This window comes from Eleutherodactylus coqui, chromosome 1 (genome assembly GCF_035609145.1).
Source record: "Eleutherodactylus coqui strain aEleCoq1 chromosome 1, aEleCoq1.hap1, whole genome shotgun sequence".
In the NCBI taxonomy this organism is placed as follows: domain Eukaryota; kingdom Metazoa; phylum Chordata; class Amphibia; order Anura; family Eleutherodactylidae; genus Eleutherodactylus; species Eleutherodactylus coqui.
The window spans coordinates 415,607,640-415,633,433 of record NC_089837.1 but is presented as its reverse complement, the minus strand read 5'-3'; the positions used below and the strand labels follow the sequence as shown (position 1 = coordinate 415,633,433).

The window sequence follows — 25,794 nt, the reverse complement described above, 5'->3', positions numbered from 1 at the left end:
TGGCCCCTGCATTCTGTTAATTAGTTGAGAGGCATGTGGTTCATACCCACACTGACCCTGTTGATAGTTTACCTTAAGGGAAAAACCCATAGAATGACCATCCGGTCTTGGAGACAAATTTTTTCTAGGAACTGGAGGGAACTAACTATATTACCTGATGCCCTCCTTTCTCCCTGTTCTGCTGTTAATTTGCTTGTTCCTAGGGCTCCTTTGTGGTCCTCCAAGATGGCCATGGCACTGTGCATGACACTGCATGCTGCTTTCAAATTGACTAGCAGTGCTCATGTAGGCCGTGCTGGCCAATCACTGTGTGGTATCTTAGACAACAAACACACCAGCTATGCTTAGTATTTATTTATTAGTAGAGATGAGCGAACGCGTTCGTCCGAGCTTGAAATTCGTGCGAATATTAGGGTGTTCGGGATGTTCGTTATTCGTAACGAACACCATGCGGTGTTCTGGTAAATTAAACTTTCTTCCCTGAGACGTTAGCGCTTTTTTTTGGCCAATATAAAGACAGGGAAGGCATTACAACTTCCCCCTGCAACGTTTAAGCCCTATACCACCCCCCTGCTGTGAGTGGCTGGGGAGATAAGGTGTCACCCGAGTATTGAAATCTGCCCCTCCCGCTGCTCGCTATGGATGCATTCTATATGCGCTCAATGGGGCCAGCGGCAGCAGCGCTGACCCCATTGAGAACATATAGAAGACAAATCCTTCTTCTCTGGCACAGCTGTAACAGCTGTAGCAGAGAAGAACGATGTTTGCCCATTGAATTCAATGGAGCGGCAATACAGCATGTTCCACTGAATGCAATGGGCTGCCGGCGATCGCAGGATGAATGGTCGGAAAGGGGTTAAATATATAACCCCTTTCCTGCAATTCATCCAGAAATGTGTTACACTAAAAATATATACCGGCGTATAAGGCGACGGGGCGTATAAGACGACCCCCCAACTGTCACCTTATACGCCGGTAATACAGTGGAGCAAAGAATAAAAAGCATTACTTACGTTTTTAGATGATCTGCGGCGCTCCTGCAGGCTGTCACTCCCTCCTGGTCCACGGCAGAGTATTGCTTTCTCCACGAAAGACTTTAAATCCCTGCCTCCAGAAGCACACGTGCCTTCAGCCAATCACAGCCAATGACAATGATGTCATTGAATGGCTGTGATTGGCTGTGTTTCTGGAGGCGGGGATTTCAAGGCTTGAAATCCCCGCCTCCAGAAACACAGCCTATCACAGCCATTCAATGACATCATTGTCATTGGCTGTGATTGGCTGAAGGCACGTGTCTTCCTGGAGGCAGGGATTTAAAGCCTTTCATAGAGAAAGCTTGTCTGCCGTGGACCAGGAGGGAGTGACAGCCTGCAGGAGCACCGCAGATCATCTAAAAACGTAAGTAATGCTTTTTATTCTTTGCTCCACTGTATTGCCGGCGTATAAGGTGACAGTTGGGGGGTCGTCTTATACGCCCGGTCGCCTTATACGCCGGTATATATTTTTAGTGTAACACATTTCTGGATGAATTGCAGGAAAGGGGTTATATATTTAACCCCTTTCCGACCATTCATCCTGCGATCGCCGGCAGCCCATTGCATTCAGTGGAACATGCTGTATTGCCGCTCCATTGAATTCAATGGGCAAACATCGTTCTTCTCTGCTACAGCTGTTACAGCTGTGCCAGAGGAGGACGATCTTTATGCTGACAGTGGGGGGGGGGGGCACTCTTGCCGCTATTGTGGCTTAATAGTGGGACCTGTGAACTTGAGATGCAGCCCACCATGTAGCCCCTCGCCTGCCCTATCCGTCACTGTGTCATTCCCATCACTTTCCTGAATTGCCCAGATTTTCACACATGAAAACCTTAGCGAGCATCGGCGAAATACAAAAATGTTCTGGTCGCCCATTGACTTCAATGGGGTTCGTTGTTCGAAACGAACCCTCGAGCATCACGGGAAGTTCGTTCCGAATAACGAACACCCGAACATTTTGGTGTTCGCTCATCTCTATTTATTAGTCTTTGTATCACTTTCGTCTTCTTGGAAGACTACAAAGGGGTCCGAGGTAGAAGTAGATAGGCAGCAGAATGTAGAGGAAGGAGGGCATCAAATTTTGTCTAGGGCCCAGAGGGTCTTTTAAGAAAAAGTCATGTTTACTGCAGTTACAGTTTTTATTATTTTAACGACTTATTCAAATTTCACATGTTCTTATCACTATGATGATCCACAACCACTCGCTCCCTTTCTCTAGAAATGTAGATGACCTCATGGCTTCCTCTTAGAAGATGGCTAGTGCAGAAGTGAGTTCATCCCCAATTGCTTATAAAAACTACATGAATCTCCTTATATATCTGAATGAAACTAAACGATCTTTCCAATAATAGGAAAATTCATTTAGAATTTCAGTGTAAAGAGAAGCAGCATTATATATGATCAATAGAGGTAGTTCTTGTAAAAATGGTCTGCTGCAGTTCTTCATAATATACCATAGATATCTCTGGTTGAAAAGAAGGCATTACTAATGGCATGTTCAATCACTGAGACTATATATTAAAGTGCAATCAATACAACACAGACAGGATCTTAGAAACTCCTAGTTGCAGGTATCAAATTACTCATATATTTAGCAATAGCCTTTTAAAGTGATTGCTTTCGTCGAGGCTACTTGTTATCATTTGGTGTGCTCTTTTACTAAAATAGAATACATGTCATTCCCATTAATATTTCAGCTGTCTGTTGAGATTTGCAATATGCATGCTCTAAAAATGCCTTTTTTTATTTTAAGCCACTAAAGCTAACAGATAAATCCAGTGCAATGAACACATACTGTATGCAGTGTCACTAGTATCCCTTTAATAATGGTGAAGGGATACAACATCAAAAGGTCAGCTAGGCTTGCAGATCAAGCCATTAACAATATACAGGGAATGAACAATTTATAAGTTGAATAAACAGAGGGAAAATTTGTAGTTGTTTTACATTTATATCCACTTTTAAATCCCCCTGACAGCAGGTAAGTTGAATATTGGCACCATATAAATACTTAAACTATTTACTGTGTTTAATTGTACAGCTGGGATATCAAATTAAAAAGTGCCCCAAATTGGAAACAATATTTTCCATTTTACAGTAGCAATGTCTAAAAAATGACCTATTTATGCTTTGTAGTAAACGCACTGGACCGCTGCCAAGGCACTACCAAACATTTGCTGTTGCAGAGAACGCTTTTAAAAATCAATTAGTAGTGAATGCATTCCATGCAAGTGCTTAAAAATGTCAAGTCTGTGCTACTCTTTTATTTCTAGTTGTGCATCATTAGTAAAAATTTCTATGCTTGTTATTGAACTAATTACTTCTCTTTCTCAGTGAAGTCTTTATAGACTTTAAGTGGTTGAAACACATACACACTGCATTAAAACATTCTTTATCATGTGTTGATAGTTCGCAAAAAGAAAAAAATCTTTTTTTGTACTACTTGGTGATTGTTTATCCCCAAGAGAGAGAGTTTAGTTATTTGGAAAATAATGACCTGGTTATACTCCAGACCCAGAATAAACTGCCACTGAATTCAATGTAGGGATGAAGATGAAGCAAAGTAAGTTTAGCGAAGATGGCACGATCAAAAGCTTGACACTGGTGTCACCTACTGCAAGGATGACTGCAAAGGATGAAGTGGCTAATGTAAGTATACTATTAACAGGAAGATAAAACATTGCTGTTATTTTAGATGTTCATCGTATTTCATAAAATGGTCATTTTCTATTGGTCAGCAGCGGGTAGGCACTCTACATAAGCACTATCACCAAAGAGCTACAGTACGGCATAACAGTGCAAGTGGCGGTACAGGAAAAGGCAAAAGTGCCTACAAAATAAGCCACTTCATTGTTGGCGGAGTAGTTAATCCCAAGTCTGACGGGTTCCAATATTGAGTGAGGAGTATTGAAAGGACATATAGAGTAGCACCACAGGGACTGCTATAAGTCACAGTGTTGCTTATATCATTTAATAGGGCAATGTGCCCATTATAAAAATAGTATTGTGATTTTCCACTCGCGGAGGAAAAATCGCAGAATGTTCTATTTTCGTGCAGATTCTAGGCCGACGGCTTTCATTGACTTCAATCGACTATCAGCGGCCCTCCCGCAATGACATTGCAGAAAGGTTGCGGATTCCTCGCCTAGTTTAAAAGAAAAATCTGTACTGCGCATGTCCGACGGCTCGAGAAGATACAAGATAGAGAAAGTACGCGAGGATGCCAGCTGGGCACAGGGTCCGATCCCGCTGTGGGCTCCCAAATGCGGAATTCAACCCGGTCGTGTGCAGCCAGCCATACTCTGTCACAAGATGTCTGCCATATATTTCTCTACTTGATGTGATCTGCAGACTGTCAGGGGTTTTGCTAGCATGTCACAAGATTATACTGAATTATTTTCATGAGAAATTGCAACTTCATAAGAAATTGCAGTCCTTAACCAAACTTGAGCTAAGGTAAGGGTGGACCGATCTGTTGGTAAGTACAGGTATACAATAGCTTCAATGTATGCCAGACAACTACATAAATGACCAAAGCAATAAATCATTATTTCTTGGAGAGCCTGAAAGCCCCCTTACTTAAATGGGTTTCGCAAGCAAATTATATTGTCCTATCCTCAGGATAGGTCATCAATAGTTGACAAGCTGGGGTCAGCCGCTCAGGCCCCCTACTAATCAGATATTCAGGTGCCACTGTCACCAGCAAAACACATGGGGTATGTACTAGAAGCACAATACTCTGACCCCTGTATAAATTCAAGCACAGCTATCATTGATTTCAATGGGACCCCAGCCTGCAAGTACCAGTACCGGCCACTACATAGGGATCAGAGCAATGTGCTTCCGTTCTGTACCCTGTGTGTTTTTTCAGTGACAGAATTGCTGAAGTTGATTGGCTGGGGTACCGAACACTGGATCCCAGCTGATCAGCTATTGATCAACTATCCTGAGGACAACTCATCAATAAAATTTGCCTGGAAAAAACCTTTAAAAATTACAATGCTTCTTTAAGAGCATCTAGAAAATACCCAAAGTTTACAGCCAACTTGTCGGAAGAAAGATTTCTCTAAGAAAAATGGCTCCACCAAATACATGGTTTCTTGACAAGTACCTATTTCAATGTAACAGTGAGCAGTTTGTCTGTGACATATATCATGTAATCTAATTCCAGCATCCTATACAGACATTTCCAGGGTGTGTATCTCCCCATTTATTTACATATATGATTGTGTTTTTTCTCCAAAATGATTAAATTCGATCACAGCCGCAGTGTAGTGATTTCAGAAGCCTCCTTACATACAGTATTCCTTCAGCTATTCTAGACTTTTAAATCAAGGGCAAAGTTCTTCTAAAGGTCATCGGGAAACAAAATCATGGTGTGCAGACTGTAACGTCCAATGCTTTTCATTAGTGGGCATACAGATTAAGCCATCTTGAATGAAACAGTTGTGATAGCTGCAAACAAACTTGCAAATAATAATGTGACAATGTTTTAGTAATTAGATAAATGAATTGTGAGAGGGGTGATTGTGTAGTGATATGCTCGTTTAACTAGCCTTTTTTTCCCCCTCAGTCTCTGTCATGTTGGATTTAGAAAGGAAACTGAATGACCTTTGAAAAAGTGATGGAAATGAAGAGCTAAACAGAACTGGAAAGGACAAACCAATTAATATAAATGTGTTGCACATGCACATACAAATTTGAGTTTGTTTTCAAATAGGGTCTAGAACTTTCTTCTAGGAGAACATAAAAACATACTTTTTCTGCAATTGAATTAATGTAAGGTCACTAAAAGCATATCATAGTGTCTGCAATACACAACTGGGTTTAATATGGTACAAGAAACCACAAATCATGGGCTTATATAGATAGGAATATAAAAGCAAGGGAAGCACAACACTACTCAAAGATAAAAAAAGTAACATAGTACACAGCGCTACTGTAAAACAGGACACTTCAAATCTATCACGTAGCCAGTGTAGTCATTTATTGTAATGACAAATGAAATGTCAAAATGACAGAGTGGATGATATTGATGGTTTCTAATGTGAAACTGTAATAGTACTGGGCAGTAGTGTTGTGTAAAATATTTATTAGAGAGGACTTGTCAGCACTACAGGCTCCTTACATTAGCTCATCATACAGATGCCTTAATGACAATGGAATAGGGTGTCTCCTATATGGATTTCTAAAACCACTTGCATATTCTCCTCCCTGGTCCCTTTGGTTCATGGTGGTCAAATGACACTGTTCGCTGCACCCCCATGAATGCAGAAATCAGAAAGACACTGAATGGAAATTTGGGGTGCTTTTTGCTAGCTTATTTTTGATAGTGCCCAGGTCAATATACTTTCCTTAGGGCTCAGTCAGAAGAGCGTTTTTTTTCCCTGCATGTGTAGTTGCTGAAAAATAGCTATATGAGAACCAATGCTTTCCAATGAAAGCAGTCACATGTCGGTTTTGTACAAGCGAATAAAATTTGCACCTGCAAAAAATAGGACAGCATTTTTTGATTCGCACAAAAATAATACATTACCTGTTCTTGTTCGTTTTCTTCTGCCAGGGATTGAGAAATCTCCGCCTCCTGGAAGCGCTGCCTCTGATTGGCTGAGTTATTTGACCAATCAGAGCCATTCTGGCCACCATCACTTCTATTAGGCAGGGATTTTTCAGTCCCCAGTCAGAAGGAAATGAAGAAGAACAGTGCCGGGGACCCGGGGAAAAGATGCAGTGGAGCCCCAGACACCACTTCTAGGTGATGCATTTTTTTTCCCAGAATCTAGGGCTTATTTTCGGAGTTGAACTTATATTTCAAGTCCACCCCTGAGAGATCCCTGCAGGGGTTCCCTCTATCCCATTGCTTTCAATGCGGCGGCAGTTGTGCCAGCCCCAATGAAAACAATGGGATATCATTGCGATCCTCACCACACCTATTTGCACATAAAACTGCAGTCCCATTGCTTTAACAGCCGCAGCAGAGGATTTCCTGGATGTGAAACCCCTGGATGCTGTCCCAGCCCCATTGAAAACATAGGGAGAAGATTGCGCTCCTCTACTACAGCTGTGACAGGGAATTCCTTCATTCCCCACGGAGAGTCCCCTTATCACTGAACACTGTGATAGCACTGTCACAGTGTTCAGTGATGAGGGGACTCCCCTCATCACAGCCGCAGCAGGGGATAGCGATGGGACCGCAGTTTTATGTGCAAATTTTACCATCGTGTGACCGCACAACAAGTACGAATAAAAAACGTGTCCAAAGCTTTGGTCATGCGTTTTATATACATGCATTCTACGTTGTTTTTTTTCGCATTAATAGATGCGGGGGAAATATGCTTGTCTGACTGAGCCCTTAGACAGATTTCCACCCAAAACACAAAACATTAAAAAGACATATATCAATCCATCAGTGTAGAGGTAATAATTGAGTTATGCATTTCTTAGGCCAGTTTCACATCCGGCTGAAAATACCGGGAGAAAAATCACTGCATGTGGTGTTCAGACCGTAAAGGGTTAACAATAATATGGTTTGAACACCACAAGTTGTAATCACATCACCTCTGAGTACGCAACTTGATTGGTTCTATACAACGGTATAAAGTGCTAATCTCTACATCTACATCAGTGACATTGATTCCGGTCTGGTCCAATCCCCTGTATCACATCTCAATTATTGGGGTCTGCCTTAGAAAGAAGAGAACCTAGACACTGAATACTCATCTTTGTACCTCCCCATATCTAATACCTCAGACTGGTGATTCTGATTACAATTAAAGGGGTGCATTTCTGGGCGGCTAAGTACATGAAACACACCATCTTTCTGACTCTCTGAAACCTTTTACAATCTGGGGGTCCCTATATTAAAGTGGACCGCATGTAAGATTGTAATAAAAAGGATTTTTCTTTCCCGAACATAGAACAATATTTGATCACGAATTGGAGGTCATTATCTCACATCTTGCCTATAGACCTCATAGGTGATTTAGTGTTCAGTATCCGTGACACTATATGGTTCTTGTACATGGGTTTTCTAAGGAACAGTAAAACTAGACTTCCAAGGGTTCCCATTTTTGCTATATATGTTTTGTTCTGTCCATTTTACATTTGTCTAATAAAGTTAGTTTTAATACTATATTCTTCTTCGGTGATCATTTATATGATGCATACATTTTCCGCAGTGCTGTACACAGATTGTCATCACTTACATTAGGCAACTAAGGTTGGTTTCACACAAAGTGTTTTTGGGGAAAAGAGCTACAGTATTAGGCTACTGCAAAGTAGCCATTTTATCATCAGGGTGGTATCACATAAAGATTTTTTTTATGTCACCTGTGGGAGTGCAGTACACAGAAGGACCTGTAGAGGGCTGCAAACAGGACTTATGCTACTGCAGTGAAAGGGTTAACACCTGCTGGGTGTGGCAGGAAGCTGGATAAAACCCGTTCCTGTCACACTCAAGAGAGAGCTATAGCTCAGTGGAGATAGGAGGGCTGCTAGCCCAAGGTCCAGTTGGGACCAGTGAGATCTTGTGTGGATCTGTTTGGGAACTGCCATGCATTTGACGGAGAAGGACAATCACCAGACGCCCTGGGCAGGCTAGTGATGGTGACCCTGTGGGTTGTAAACCCAGGATATCGGATATGAACTGTGCTAATGTATGCTGTACAAACTGTTTGGCTGTGAATACATTTGCTGTGCAGTAATGCAGAATAAATGCTGGCAGGCACCAAATTTATAAGAAATTCCTGTTCCTGGAGCCTCTATTCACGTGTGGTGCCCATTTTCTGGACTGAGAGGTCGGAGATCAAGAGGTGAGTTAACCCCGGTTTGCCACACACCATAGTTTTTTATACAGTTTTTGAGCGAAAGGCAGAAGAGGATTCAAAAGCAATGGTAACTATGGGACTTCTATTTTTCCTTCCTGCCAGATCTACTTCTGGCTTTGGCTCAAAAAGCTGCAACATAAACTGTGGTGGCATTTAAAACAAAAGTTGTATGTAAAACCAACCTGATGATAAAATGGCTACTTTGCTGTTGAGCAAAACTAATAGTTGACTGGCAATCTTTTATTTGGTAATACAAAAGTGATAATCAATATGATTGCAATTCCTTTTCTCACTAAATAGGAAAAATGTCGGTATGGCAAATTTCAGAAGAGTGTGTTCACACACCTGTAATATGGATCCGTAATATGATGTAATGTGAGCATGTTACAGATGACATTGCAACCGTATGTCATCAGTATTTCGTCATTGTTTGATCTGTATTTGCTGTCATTGGTTTTATTTTCTACTGGGCAAATATGAAACAGTGAGTAGATTGCAAGGCTGCATATGTCATCAACATGTGACTTTTCCTAAAGAGGAAGCACTATGCAGTTGCTGTGACTGACAGTAAAAGTAATTTAAATTCCCCATGGCATGACATATGAACATTTCGATGATTAGTGTTGAATGACCTAAACCAATTGAATCCTGTTGCAGGTCGCACTTTGCTAAGAATTTGGTTCAAGGCAAACCCAAACCTCAGGAAGTTTGTCATGGCTTAAGAGGAAGGTGGTGGTTCTTCTCCTTTGTCTCGATGGTTAACACTATTGCCTTGCAGTGCTGGGGTCCTAGGTTCAAATCTGACAACATCTGCATGGAGTTTGCATGTTTGTTCTGTGTTTCATAATAATCACTTGTATTTAACTCCAGATATTTCCTTTGGTCAGATTTGAACCTAAGACCACAACACTGTAAGGCAACAGAGCTAGCCATTAAGCCACCATGCCTTCCCCTTCATCTTCTCAATAAATGTATGCATTATATAAATGAAAGTGATATTATTATGATGAAACCTACACAAACACAAGGAGAACATACAAACGTCATATAGATGTTATTAGAGTTGAACCAAGGACCACAGCACTGCAGTGCCATCCACTGAGCCGCAGAAGAAGAGCTACCACCACCAGCACCACCGTTATTTGGCCATGATCACTATTATTGCTGAAGGTTTTAACTAGTTCGGACTAAACAGAACTTTTTTTTCAAAATTCAGTGAACCAACCTAACCAAACTTTTGAACCGTCTGCTCATCTTTATCGATGATGTGCAGTTTATTTGACTTTACTCTTGGAAGTTTAGAAGACCTTTTATGGCTTTCCAGGCCTACCCCTCATCTGCAGTTGGCAAAGCCCATTCACATGTTGACCACACATACATCCCTCAACATTATTCTGATGTGACAAATATATGAAATCACTTGGTCAGCATGCTTATATATTGTCTACACACGACTATCTCCAGTACTCTTATCATATATCTGCCTTCATTTGCATTCCTTAGAAACTTGTGTTTTATCTCACATGCCATACTAGGCTTTTAAGTAAGACCAGATCGGTTCTGGCCAGAGCAATTTTCTAAACCAAATATATGATTTTTTGCATATTTATTTGATTGTAGTCTCTGTGGCATAATCATGACCCTAAGGAAGGAAAAACACTTCTCGGCTGAACAATTAATCAACAGCTTGAAGTGACAGATATGGCGATTCAATCCCTTGTCTTGCAATATTAAATGTAGGCCACATTCCTCAATCTGTAAAGTCACAGAGGGAAAAAGTCCCTGTTGCATTTGCCCTTTCATAGAGAGGGAAATATTATTAGAAAGGACATAAACACACTAATTAAATCACAGCAGTATGGCTGAGATGACAGCTGGTACAGCGTGTGACTGAGCTGATCCATATCTGTAAGCAGGAGGCACTTCACGTCCAATCCATTCACTATTAGGTCCTCTCAGACTTGCTGTGCAGACATTAAATAATAGCATATCATTTCCATGGATGAAATGATTTCAAGAAAGAGCAGAAAGCCTTTCTAGCCACTAAGCTTTTGTAAAACAGCAATAAAAAACATTACCCACCAGCTTGGTTTTTTTTCTCCTTTTTTTTTATATAATGCGATAAAGATGTAATAATTCCATTACCTTTCATCAGCAGGATTCTTAAAAATCAACACTCTTGGCTTATCACGCTGTGAAACACAAATAGAGCTAAAGGCATGGTCGGCAAGGCACCGCTAAAGCTATATTAACTAAGGGAGATCAGCGCCTTTGTGAAAGAAACCGTATCTATTTCATTAGGACTGGGTCTAATTCGAAACTGTTGAAAATGAACTGAACATACTGTTTTAATAACAGCATTGCAAATTGTTATCAGCCTAGTAATTCTCCCCGCAATGTATAAATGCATGTGTTGGTGTTGTCATGAAGACCTGCTGCTTCAGGAAACAAGGCGAGTTTTTTTTTTTTTTAACATATTCATGTTGCGGCTGTAAAATTGCACAATTGTGGGATTTTTTTACCACTTGTGATAGGAGTGCGATAGCAGATGGCTGATTTTATGCGAGCTAAGAGACGCACATATAGGAGATTCATTTTCAAGGTCACTTTACATAACAAACAAGCTGAAAAACACCAAGGTGTGCGCTAAAGTGTTGAAAACTGGGAATATTTTATCTTATGTTATTTGCCAGCAAGCAAGGTGAATTTCCTGTGTTACCATTACATTAAATAGCTATAAGACAGCTTAGGGAGAAGGAAATTAATATACGTGATTAGAATATTGAAGTAATGAAGAGATAGATACAAAGTTATGAGATAGATAGATATGAGATAGATGATAGTTAGATATGAGATAGATGATAGATAGATATGAGATAGATGATAGTTAGATATGAGATAGATGATAGATAGATATAAGATAGATAGATAGATAGATAGATATGAGATAGAGAGATAGATATGAGATAGATAGATAGATAGATAGATAGATAGATAGATAGATAGATAGATATGAGATAGAGAGATAGATAGATATGAGATAGATAGATAGATAGATAGATATGAGATAGATAGATAGATAGATAGATAGATAGATAGATATGAGATAGATGATAGTTAGATATGAAATAGATGATAGATAGATAGATATAAGATAGATAGATAGATAGATAGATATGAGATAGATAGATAGATATGAGATAGATAGATAGTTAGATAGATAGATGATAGATAGATATAAAATAGATGATAGATAGATATGAGATAGATAGATATTAGATAGATAGATAGATAGATATGAGATAGATAGATAGATATGAGATAGATAGATAGATAGATAGATAGATAGACAGGTGAGCGACAGGTGAGTTGCAGCAGTGAGAATGGGGAGTGGGGGGGGAGGGAGAGAGAGATCTCCCCACCATTCCGCCCCGCTCTCCCCCGCCGCTCCCTGCCCGCCGCCGGCACCCGAACCTTTTCTCTCGAGCGGGCAGGTACTCGCTAAGGACAATGCTCGCTTGAGCAATTGCCCTTAGCAAGTATGCTCGCTCATCACTAATCACAATCTGTATTTAAAAAAAATAAAAATTTTCTAAAATCCTGGATTTTTCACACCGATTACAAAGCCTAATAATAGACTGATACTTCCTACTTTTTAGAGAAAATTTTGCAGCAGTCATTTCATAAACATCACAGGAACAACACAAAGAAAGTTAACACCTGTATGTAGATACCTCTGCACAGGTCACAGATCATGCCTAGAACAGTCTCCCATACAAGTCAATGGGTCAGCTACTGCCCATTGTGGGAATGACCCATGAAGCTGCAGTAAAGCATCTCTAAATGCTCTAAGTGCTGTTCAGTGTAGCTCAGGAGGGCAGCCCCCATAGTCATGTATAGATAACAGATAAAAAAAATCCTACAATCAGAAAATAAAAACAGATTTGAAAAATGGAAAATGTTTCTCTATCTGGTTTTAATTTATATAAAAAATGTGGGGTGGCATAATCCCTTTAAAGGGAATTTCAAGTGTAAGAATTTTCATCAATGCCTGCAAACAGCATGATAGAAAATGCAGATTAGCAGCATCCTTAGATAAGGATATACATAACTATGTGTGTAGAATAGTATAACTAGTAGAGAGATAATAATGGAATTGTGCACTAGATTTCTAAGAATACACAAGTATATTCATACAGGCTCTCAATGTATAAATGATGCAGCGTAAGATCTCCTAATAGTGATGACATCCAGCACATTCTATGAGCCTCTAGGATCTGCTGGGCCATTAGTTAAATAAAAAATATCTATTATACCGTTATCGATTAAGAAATGTTACAAACTTAGCCATTTACAGGTTTTTACTTCACCACTTACATTTAACCCCTCTCTGTCGCCATCTTGAGGACAAAGTCAAAACTGCATCTGAGAATAAAATCAATTATTGTGCTTACCAGTCATCCTCTACATCTGAAGTACAGTATTTGCATATAAATCTCTTAACAGTTTAATAAAAAGAAAGGCATTAAACACATACACTACAATGTAAACCAGCCTGAAGCAGTATTTTAATGTAGTAATGCCTAATATATATTATCATCGTTTGTATTAAGTCTTTTGCAGGTATTTGCTGATCAGGTTACCTTACAGTGATATGGATAGGAAGGATATTCATGCCTATTCTGGATAGCCTAGTGTATACTGGAATATAATGACCCTCTGATGCAATACAAGCTTCACAAACCAGAATTCAGAATACGTGAAGTGTAAATAAACATGATGTATTATAGTTCATTATCCCGTGGGGGGCATGAGAAAATACAATACTTACACTGCAGCTACCATATTATACAGTAAACAGAGAGTTAGATTGAATGCCAGCTTTAGATATCGGGGAGTTAACAGAACTCTTTACATGAAGTGTTTTATTCCTGAGATATATTGAGATATATCGGGTACATGATGGTAACCTTTAAATATATTAAAAGGAATGTGTCATCAGAAAATGACCTGTTGTATACAATAAAGTTTTATGTTAAACATATTTTTCAAGAACTTTTTTGGTGACTTTTTTTGTTTTCATTTTCAATGTCAGGATCTAAAAGTCAGCATTTTTCACACGGACCGCTAAGCATACTAATAGCCTGAAACTGCCTCTTTTATAGAGAAAACTTTACAGCAGTCATCTTATTATCAGCGATGGGATGATAACAATGAAAGATAACACCTATATATGGATACCACATGATCCATCATTTACAACATCGATGGACACATCTCACCCCTCTCCCTTGCACAAGAACCGCTGCACAAGTCACAGAGCATGCCTAGAACATACTCCAATAGAAATCAATGGGTCTGATCGGGTCCATTGTGTCTATTGGCTGCTGTAAAGCATATCTGTAAGTACTATTAAATGCAGCTCAGATAACAGAACAAAAAATGCACAATCAGACAATAATCAGGTTTTAATTATTAAAAAATATAGGTTATACATTCCTTTTAAATATTTAAATAAGGTTCAGGAGGGAAGTGTTTAAGCTATTAAGCTATTGAACCTAATAAAGCAATGCTCACGGTGTGGAATTCCGCACCGTGAAATCACACGTACTCACCCGCAGCATGTTCTATTTTGCTGTGAGCGTACGCGCGGACGGCTTCCATTGCAGTCAATGGAAGCCATCCATCACGCTATCTCCCGCTATAGCACAGCGGAAGATAGCGTGAAAACGCTTCCCCGCCTACCACCAGCCGCGTCATAGGACGCGGCCGGCGTGTCATGTGACGCTGTGGGCTTGTCTCATGACGCGGCCGGTGCGTCACATGACACTGCCGATGCGTCATGCGCTCTACTGCGCATGCGCTCCGGAGCGTCATGCGGGACGTCGGGCGGCAGATCAGGAGGTAAGTATGGGGTCTCTAGGGGGGGCGCCGTGACAGACTCTGCTGCGGAATTCCGCTTGCGGAGCCCGTCATGGCCGTGTGCACTAGGCCATAGGGTTTTTATTAGTTGAGGGAAAGTTCATGAGCAATGTCAGACAATATTATTTTACTGAAAGAGTAGTAGATGCTTGGAACAAATATCCAGCAGACGTGGTTGGATAATCAACAATATACACATCTTTGGGATAAACCTACATATATCCTAAAAGAGAAATATAAGGAAATATAAGGGTGGACTAGATGAACCATGGGGTCTTTTTCTGCTCTCAATTTTCTATGTTTCTATAACCACAACATGTTTATTAATACATATTTGTACTGGAAATGGCTTTGTGAAATAACATGAAATGCTAACATATACTTCTATTAGGGCTAATGCCCACGAACGGATATCGGCTGTGTTTCATGCGGCGGAAATCCGCAGCGTTATCCTGCAGCTATTAGGTTCTATAGAAGCAAATAGCTTTCTGCCTTTCAATGTTCATGCTGCGGAATTCCGCAGTGTGAAACCAATCGCAGCATGTTCTAATTGCCGTTGAAAAACGCGCGACTGGCTTCTATTGTAATCAATGGAAGTTGTCCGTCACACGATACTTCCGCTGTGAGCAGAGCTGAAGTATCACGTGATTACATGTCACCGCCCATCGTCGGCGTGTCATGTGCTGCACTGCGCATGCACGCCGGCTCACCAGATGGGACTCGTGCGGCGGATCCGGAGAGGTGAGTATGTGGTCTTTGGGGGGCGCCGTGTCAGACTCCGCTGTGATATTCCGCTGGTGGAGTCCGACACGGCCGTGAGCATGAGGCCTTACTGTATGCTCTGGAGTCATTAAAACAAAGGAACCAGTAAGAACCTGAGACTACAGTCCTTCCAAGATCATTATAAGTTTCTTACTTTCATATATCACCATTTTCCCCACCTAGGTCATACCATCAACTTTTCTTGCCTCTGAAATAATAATGACTGCCTTGTATGTGTAAATGGAAGTAGAAAGAAGCATATTAAACATAAGCACACCACCATGCTGCACTTTATATCTTAGGCCCCCTGCACACGGGCGGAAATTCTGCAGCGGGATTCCCTGCAGAATTTCCGCTCGTGGCCGCTGCCATAGGATTGCATTGCAAAACGCAATCCTATGCAGACGGCCACGATTTGTCCACGTGAAAACACATGCGGAAAACAAATTGCAGCATGCTCTAATTCTGTGCGGGTCTCGCAGAAGCCCGCACGGAAATGTCAGTAGTGTCTGACAGAGCTGGAGCCGCGGAAGCAGGTAAGAGTCGCACTGGTCCCAGCAGGGGCACGAGTCGGGTCCCGCTGCAAGAATTCTCGCAGCGGGATCCGACCTGGCCGTCTGCAGGCGAACAAAGTCCCAGGAAAGTAGCAAAAAAAAATAATTTTCTGTCCTAGATACAATAGTCGTTTGAAGAACTTACACTCTAGGACAACAAGCGGCACGCTAATATCATTATAAACAAATGTTTAAGCTGCTACTTTCAATGATAATAAACATTCCTGGGTCAAAATCACACTTCTAAGCTGAAAGATAACGAAGAGAAAGGAAAGTAAGATATTCCACCATGATAATAAATACAATCCAAAGTATTTAACTTGCTCATACATAATAAATGAAATTCCGCTGAGCCCACCAATTTTGGTGGGACCAGATGACTGATCTAATGTATATGAGGTTGTATTATAATAAATGCCTAAGCTTTCGTTCCCACAGGAGATAAGCTACTGCAAGAGGTTTCTGCCAGCGGCTTATTACCCTCTCCGCATTGATAAAACAAAAGAGCATGTGTGTGTATATGGGGTAGTCGGATAGGAGAAGTGCAGCCAACAACTACGGTCAGCTACAGTCAACTCAGCATAAAGGCTCAGAGTTTAGCACTATTACTATTTGGTACAATTATGACTAGCTTAGGATCTGCATTAAAGCTGTTTTCCAAGAAAATAATATTGATCAGCTGGGGTCCACCGCTCGACACTGGCCAATCAGCTGATCAGGCGCCCACTGTCAAAGCTGCCACACACAGAGGTATGGAGAGGAAGGTGCTGCTCCGACTCCTGTGCAGTGGTTGGTGCCTGCAACTGCAGGTGCAGCTGTCATTAATCTTAATAAGAACTGCGACTGCAGTCACCCACTATGCAGAGTTGGAGCAGCAGCTTCTGCTCTGTACCTCACTGTGTAGCGAAAATGACAGAGAACGCCCAATCAGCCGGAGTATCGAGCAGCGGATGCCAGGTGATCAACTATTGATGATCTATCCTGAGAATTGGCCATCAATAGTATTTCCCTGGAAGGCTCCTTTAACGTTTTATTTTCTCCCCATTGGACGGTTATTCACCCACAGTCTTAGTGCAAATGGCTTTCTATTAAATTAACCTTTGAATTGGTGGGAAGGCTTGACATAAGTAAAATAGACTGAGGGCCTCACCTGGGATAAGAATTGTCTAGTGGAGCAAAGTATAAAAAGGCCTTGGGGTTATTAAAGATGCACAGCCAAAAATCAGATTTTATCAACTAAATATTTTTTTGGACAGCTCAGTAAGCATTGCTTGGCAGATCACCTATTTCTCATGTAAAAATATTAACAATGATATTCATTAAGATAATACATAGATTTGCATATCTGCATTAAAGAGTCTTATTTCTCTTTGTCTCATTATATAAGGATTTCATTCAATACGAAGGCTTTAGTAATACAAAACATGTTATGAATTGGAAATATTGTCATTGAACTATAGACTGTTGCGGAGCAAGCTTCTGATGGCTTCTTCACCCGACTATTTAGAATCTGCTCACAGCACTGCCAGCTTAACCAAAAAGGATTAACTCTCATATCCAACTGAGAACACAGATAATTCTCTGTAATTGGTAAAAAATGAAGATGAATGGGTCTGAGAGATAAGGAGCAATTAGCTCATCAGCAGTTACAGCTGTGCACTCAATCCGACTCCATCTCTGGAGTCTTAGTCCTTTTTAAGGGACCCAAGCAGAACAAGTGTACAAAAATACATAAAATAAAAAAAATATTAATACGGCAAAAATAAGTACAAAACGCAACGAACAAACATGACACGGTAATCTTCTCTAAGTAATGCCTACCCCTCCATATTACCCTATCTAGTTAACTTTGACACTATCTTACATCCTTTGATCTCAGTATAAAGCAATATTAGATATATTTTTGTTTCAACATAAACCAAATTACTAGTGTAGACACTCCTAAATTCCCTGTCAATCGTTTCATTATAGCAGCATCATCTGTTTGAAAATATAAGCAATTCCCTCATCTAATTATTGGGAGGATTTTAGGTTCATTAACATTGCCAAGGCAGAGAATCAGATGTGCAACTGCAGTGCTGTGCTCAGTGGCCTGAAATTTCACTTTCCTTTTATTTGATTTCTCAAGGTCTTGCAGACTTTTCGGTAAAATGGTGAAGTTGCAAACTTTCTAGACGGAGAACAAACACGAGCAATGCTAGACACAAAGCAGCAAGCCCTTTAAAAGCACTGCCTGTCAATATCTACCACCCTTGTCAGGTCATTTCACACCACTGATTTACCCTTGGAGTGTCCACATAGCATTTTTTTTTGCCAATACTAAAATAAGATTAGCATGACTATCGTTGAGAGTGAAGCAGCCACAGCGCTAGTGTAGAGCTTCACTGTTTCTCCCTACATGGCAGTACCCTTAGCCACACGCGGTGCGAGGAACTACAATGCGGCCCCATTCAAGTCACTCTAGCTGGGTGGCCAAGAACGCCATTGTGTGGGGAGAGCTCCCCCAGCTCTGCAGCCCCTTTGTTCTCAAAATTGGTGGGGGTCCTGGAGTTCAGACCCTCACAAATCATAAAGTGATGGAATATTTAAGTGATATGCCATCGCTTTTTAAAGATAGGAACACCACTTTGTGTCATAAACCTTCTCTCCATAATCAGACTGATTGAACTTCTGTATTTAAATGATGTCCTCAAAAAGGATAAGTTTTGACTCAAGTAGCAATATAAAGTGACCTCATTTTAAGTACTAGTGAATCATGCTTTTAAGCTTAATAAAACACCTTCATTCCAAAGGCGGCCATATACATTGAATGAATGTCGTCCGGAACTGCCAATTTCAAACGCACAGTAACTGCCTCGCTGGATATAAGCCGCCTGAGGTTGAGGGTATTTCCCTCTCTCTATTAAAAAAACAGACAAGCTCGGCCGCACCAAACATGGGTGTCTATAGGGGGTTGGGAAATTGGTTGTCAGCTGAATAAGTGTTTGACTTACAGCTATCTAAAGTGTATGGCCACCTTAACTTTTACTCTCCATTAAAATGCATATTCCATCCAGTATCAGTCAATGGGCTACTACAGTAGCCCATTGCTGACTTATATAGTACATCCATTGGTAATAACAAATGCAATTAGCAATGCCTGTCTGTATAGAGAGCTAAAAAGCCTCACCTGTCCATATGAATAGCCGTCAGTTGAGTGCTATCCCGGATCTCTAATAAATACTCTCCCTAGACTCAGCTAAACAGACATGTTCCTTCTATATTGGATGGAAAACAAGTGGCTATTTGACACCAAGGATCAAAAAAAGAGTGTTACACAGGTTGAAATCCAACCTGCCCGATGCCTATTTGCGCCAACAGCATATATCAGAAGACATTCGATGAGATCTATCACAAAAATCTCATATTCATGACCCACTTTTAAAGTTCCCCTGTTAGAAGGCATGCATTAAGCGTGATATAAAAAGATTTCTTTTCACTCAAATGATAATTATATGGGTAGAAAAATGTAAACAGGATAATGGAATAAATGTAATTCTACCAGATAATGTGGTTAATGTACCACAAATAAATCAGATCGGCTATTTGATAGGGTAACCTCCAGCATGTCAACAGGAACACTTTACTTTCCTACATTTCATATTGAAGAAACTTTTCAAGGAGCACAGTCTTCACATTAGTTTGGAAAGGGCCACCCACCCCTTGTTGAATGATACTGTATATATACCATATCTGTGAAGGGACTACTTATCTGTAAGGGCCCATTCAAACGGGAGGGTTTTCTGTCCGTGTGCTGTCCATAGTTTTTACTGATTGAATGCGAACAGCACAAGGACCCATTAAAGTAAACAATGTATTCAGATGTGTGTTTTTTATGTAGACCGTTGATGCGCATTAAAAAAAATTGCAACATATCCTATTTTGATCTGTATTCACGGACCAAAATCGCCCATGAAAGTCTATGTTGCCATGAGTCAGTAAAAAAACATCAATTGAGCCTTACTTTTTTATCATATGTGTAAAGATTTTATAAGATAGATTGCATGCAGACGGAAAAAAAAAGGTATGCAATATACACAGGGAAATCGGTCCGTTTTCCCCCAAACTGCATAAGCCTGTGTGAATAAGCCCTAAACAGAATATACTAGTGGCCATGATTACGGAGACGGCCTTTCTAAGTACATCTCTCGAGTTGCTGGAATAGTGAAACTTACTGTACTACATTCTTTCTGAAACTCCTATTCACTTTCATGGGGTTACAAAAGCAACATTGAACAACCAGAATGTTCTTATCGTTATCCCAACCATCTTAGACAGTGGAAGTGAGCTGGGATAGCGGACATTTACAGCATATCCTGTAGATAGACCATAAATGCCTGAGGTGCGAAAACCCCATCAACCTCCAAAGGGTGTGAAGATGTATTTACTAGACCAACACTAAATATGCTACGATATTACTCCATATGAAAAAGTTTAAGTACTCGGACAGATACATTTACATATGTCACTAGGGTGGACTCTTAAGTAATGGAAACATTCTCAGTGGGGATTTCTGTAACGTGCATAGTAAAAAGAAGTTGTCAACAATCAATAAGAATTTCCATAATATCAGTACCTTTAGTTCAACTGAAAATGTTAGCATTGTGTTAAAGAGTAACCTGCAGCTCTCCTGACATGTCTGATTTAGTAAACAATTGTATGTCACATTAAATAATTCTGGATCATATTTAGTTGGAATTTTATGTTATGCCGTTCCTCGGTTATTCCTTCTAGACATGTATAAGTAGTCCCCTAAAATAAGTCATATCCTGAAAATAAGCCCTAGCCTTTTTTAATTTTCTGAGAAGCTTTAAATATAAACCCTACCCCGAAAATAAGCCCTAATTAAACTACATAAAAAAAGAAATGCTTAACTACTGCAGGCTCAGCCAGGTCCCTCCTGCTGTCTTCAGAGCTCTGCACTCTTCGGCCACTCATATAACATCACTTCCTGGTTACGAGATTCATAAATCCCGCCTCCAGGAAGCAATTGCTGTGATTGGTTCTTTGAGCACTGATTGGCTGAACCACAGTGCTCAAAGAACCAATCAACAGCCATTGTGTTGTGGAGGTGGGATTTATGAATTGGCTGAGCGGTATTCGTCTCAGCGTCTCCGGCAGCGATAGAGATGTGTTCTGCGGAGTGAGGAGAAGCCGCCACCGGATATGCAGCGATTCCGCAGAGATGAACACCGTTTAGCCAATTCATAAATCCTCCACAACATGATGGCTGCTGATTGGTACTTCGAGCGATGCTCAGCCAATCAATACAGTGCTCGAAGAACCAATCACAGCCATCGCATTGGTTCATTGAGCGCTGCAATGATTGGCTGAGCAGCAGTCGAAGAACTAATCACAGCTATTGATTTCCAGAGGCGGGATTTATGAATCCCGTAACCAGGAAGTGATGTTGTATGAGCAGCGAAAAAGTGCGGGACTGCGCCGGAGCTCCGGAGACAGCGGGAGGGACATGGCCAAGCCTGCAGTAGGAAAGTATAATCAGACATCCCCCAAAAATAAGACCTATTGCCTCTTTTGGGGCAAAAAGTAATATGAGACAGGGTCTTATTTTCGGGGAAACGCAGTAGTTGTTGAAGTGTCCCATCACAATCTGACACTGCCCAATAATTGCTGACAGTATTGGATGGCACACCTTACAAGCACATCCACCTTTTACAAGTGAAGCGATAACACCCAGTTGTCAATTTATTTATAATTGTTTAGGAGGCGTAACAAAGGTACAACACAACACAGAGTTATTGCTATTTTATGGGGAATGCATGTATTTACTAGAATGGACAAGTCAGGAGAACTAATGGGTCTTCTTTAAGCACTCCCATCAGGATCATAAGACCTAAGCATGTAATTCTTCCCTTTCACTATATTACGTGATTGTTTATGGCTCTGGTATGCCAGGGAATTATGATGACTTGTGTTTCCTATGTTTTAAGGCACACAGTTTCAATGTCTTCATGATTGATTCATTTCCTTAAGAAATAATAACATTTTTGTATGTATGTAGGTTAAACAATGCAATTTTCTTGGGGCATCTGTTTTGAGATCGTATTCTGAATAAGTGTGAACTCATTTCCTTCTAAGCAAGCCATTAACTATTGTTGATCTCTGTTTACAAGTTCTGTGTGTCAGATATTACTGTGTGGAAAACATTCTCCTTGGAAAACTAGCCATAGATTTTTTTGGAATGTACAAAGAGAAGAGTTGTTCTGCTCCTGAGTATCATAGGTTAGAATTATCGTTAGTCATGCTGAAATCAAGCTATTCAATTAACTCCAAATAAAGCCTTATATGGGTTTTAGTATGTCAATGTCATTTTTAAAATGTTACATAAAACTGGCTGCGATGGCACCCCTTTTTAATAAGACTTACAGTACTAAAAAGTTTTAAGCATGTGTGTAAAAAATGCTACAAAATAAAAATGACTTCAAAAATTGTCAATTAACAAAATGAAAAGTGAATAAAGAAAAGAGAAATCTAAATCAAATCAATATTTGCTTTTACCACCCTTTGCCTTCAAAACAGCTTCTATTCTTCTAAGTACATTTGCACACGGTTTTTGAAGGATCTTGGCAGGGAGGTTTTTCCCAACATCATGGAGGATTAACCACAGATCTTCTATGGATGTAGAGTTGCTTAATACCTTCTGTCTCTTCATGTAATCCCTGATAGACTCGATGATGTTGACATGGGGCTCTGTGTTGCAATATCATCACTTCCAGGGCTCCTTGTTCTTCTTTAAACTGAAGATAGTTGTTAATGACATTGGCTGTATGTTTAGGGTATTTGTCCTGCTACGGGAATAAATCTGGAGTTTCTCTAATAGTATTGCATGATGGAGCTGTAATTTCTCAGCATTGAGGCCACCGTTACTCCTGACTAGAGATGAGCGAGCATACTCGCTAAGGGCAATTACTCGATCGAGCATTGCCCTTAGCGAGTACCTGCCCGCTCGGAAGAAAAGGTGCGGCTGCTGGCGGCGGGCAGGGAGCGGCGGGGAAGAGCGGAGAGGAACAGAGGGGAGATCTCTCTCCCTCTCTCCCCCCCCCCCCCCCCGCTTCCCCCTGCTCACTGCCACAACTCACCTGTCACCCGCGCCGGCAGCCGAGCCTTTTCTTCTGAGCGGGCAGGTACTCACTAAGGACAATGCTCGATCGAGTAATTGTCCTTAGCGAGTATGCTCGCTCATCTCTACTCCTGACCAAATCTCCAACTTAATTTGCTAAAATGCAGCCCTAAACTTGCAAGGAACCTCCGCCATGCTTCACTGTTGTCTGCAGACACTCATTATTGCACCGCTCTCCAGCCCTTCGGTGAACAAATTGCCTTCTGTTACAGCCAAATATTTCACATCTTGACTCCAGTGCAGAGCACCTGCTGGCATTTGTCTGCACCCCAGTTCTTATGTTTTTGTGCCTATCTCATAGTTGAGATTTTTTTGCCTGCAATTCTTCTATGAAGACCACTTCTGACCAGACTTTTCTGAACAATAGATGGGTGTACCTGGGTCCTACTAGTTTCTGCCAGTTCTGACCTGTTGGCAATGCTGGTCATCATTTGAAGGGAAGTAAGTATGATGCATCTTTCCTCTGCCGCACTAAGTTTCCTTGGCCAACCACTGTATCTATGGTCCCCAACATTGCCTATTTCTTTATGCTTCTTCAAATAGCCTGAACAGCACATATTGAAGTCCCAGTCTGCTTTAAATCTTTGCCTGGAAGAGACCATGCAGGTGCAGTATAACTACCTTGTGTCTTTTTGCTGCGGTCAGTCTTGCCATGGTGTATGATCTGTGACACAACTGTCTTTCACAACCTCACCTTTGTAGTGATTTTGGCTGTTCCTCGTACACTTCCAAGCCTCCTACACAGCTGTTGCTGTTTCAGTTAATGATTGCGTTTCAACCTACATATGAAAATGATCATCATCATCACCTGTTTGGTATAATGGGTTAATCAAACACCTGACTGTAACCCTACAAAATCCCTGACTGTGTACAAGTGTACCAAGAAGAACTGATGCTGTTTTGAAGGAATAGGGTGGTCAAAACAAATACTGATTTGATTTAGATTTCTCTTTTGTTCAGGCACTTAACATTTTGCTGGTTGAAAAAATAAACCGTTTTTGAAAGCATTCTTACTTTTGCAGCATTTTTCCACACCTGCCTAAAACGTTTGCACAGTACCGTGTGTGTTTCTAAAACTTTCTAAATATGTAGCTTTGGTCATGAATATAAGTACACATGTTTAGACATCTCAATTACCAGTGTGTCAATGTCCCCAGACCTCAAAAGTTGAATTTACTAATTAAAACTCCAACATATAATGTACTGACAGCAAAAGTAAAGTGTAGTTTGTGAAGCAATAGTAAACTATGCAGAGAAGTCATAAAGCACGGCTTCAAAACAATGGGGAGATCTTGTGAGCTTAATATCTTTTGTAGTTATGAGGGTGATATGATGCATATGTGCTAACAAGAAGGCTGTGGTGCTCTACACCATTACACAAGCAAATGCACAGAAGTAGGTGAAGATGCCCTGCAACATGATAATGCCCCAACTATTGGATTGCATACTTCACCGGTCTGGAGATATATGTTAGAATATTTGTAAGTCCTAAAATATTGCTTTTATGTCATAATAAAATATTTTATGTGGCACACTTAAATATCTCTGATACTATCAATGAAGTATCATGGACTGCCCTGTGACTCAAGTTAAAGTGTTGTACACTTAATAGGGTTGTCCAGTTGCAAACTATCAATGGGCTATCCTCAGGGAAGGTCATTAATAATAAATCAGTAGGGATTTGATGGCCGAGCTGCTGCCAATCAGCTGTTTGCCAGCCCGGTGTGCTCCTGCACCCAGCTGATTTCTGCAAGAAGTAGACAGCTCTGTTCTCACTGCATATGAGACATGCTATTACAGGTAAAGTTGCCATTGAAGTGAATAGGACGTTTGCCTGTAATAGCAAGCCTTGCCATTGCAGTGGGAACGGAACTGTCTGCTTCATGCAGGAATGAGTTCAGAGTACATGCACACCGACTCGGAAAACAGCTGATAGCAGAGCTTCCAGGCAGTTGGCCCCCACCAATTTACTACTGATGGCCTATCCTAAAGACAGTCCATTAGTAGTTTACAATTGGACAACTGCTTTAAGTGGCCAAAAACTGTAAAATGGCAATATATAGTAATTGTACTTTAAGTTAAGAAGTTATAGAGAGCAGATAAAATAAAATGTGAAATAAACTATAAGGTATAGCGCAACACAGTTTTGGCTTTCTTCATATCTGTACCGGAGGCTCTTGATGTAGCATCCTGTGCGCATGAGGTGTAAAATAGATCAGGATGTGCTCTTTTGTCTGGCAAAATGCCAGGCAGCAAAACAGAAACCTGACCCCGTTATCATCAAAGGAGCCCACTGGTTGCCGTTTATGCCCATCTCAGAGGTGCCACTTGAAGCTCCTAAGGCCCAATGCAAAACCTGTAACAGGGCCCCCAACTATAATGCTGTATTCATAGTACTGGGCTCCCTATATGGAGAAGAGAGGTCTTATGGGCCTCCTAAGGCTCTTGGGCCCGGGTGCAACCACATCCCTTACATCCCCTTTAGTGACGCCAGTGCCCATCATGTGACGGACAAA

The 25,794-nt window shown here is 40.8% G+C and overlaps 1 protein-coding gene across 11 annotated transcripts in view; it reads right to left on the bottom strand.

Moving 5' to 3' along the window:
- Positions 1-25,794, bottom strand: part of DACH1 (dachshund family transcription factor 1) — a 326,316-nt gene that overhangs the window by 127,818 nt on the left and 172,704 nt on the right. For 6 of the 11 annotated variants that reach the window (XM_066581217.1, XM_066581254.1, XM_066581226.1 and 3 more), the window contains exon 4: positions 13,238-13,285. The exons of the other annotated variants lie outside the window; for them this stretch is intronic. In XM_066581217.1, the coding sequence (XP_066437314.1) occupies positions 13,238-13,285 (48 nt within the window). The remainder of the gene's footprint in view (positions 1-13,237; positions 13,286-25,794) is intronic. 11 annotated transcript variants of the gene reach the window in all.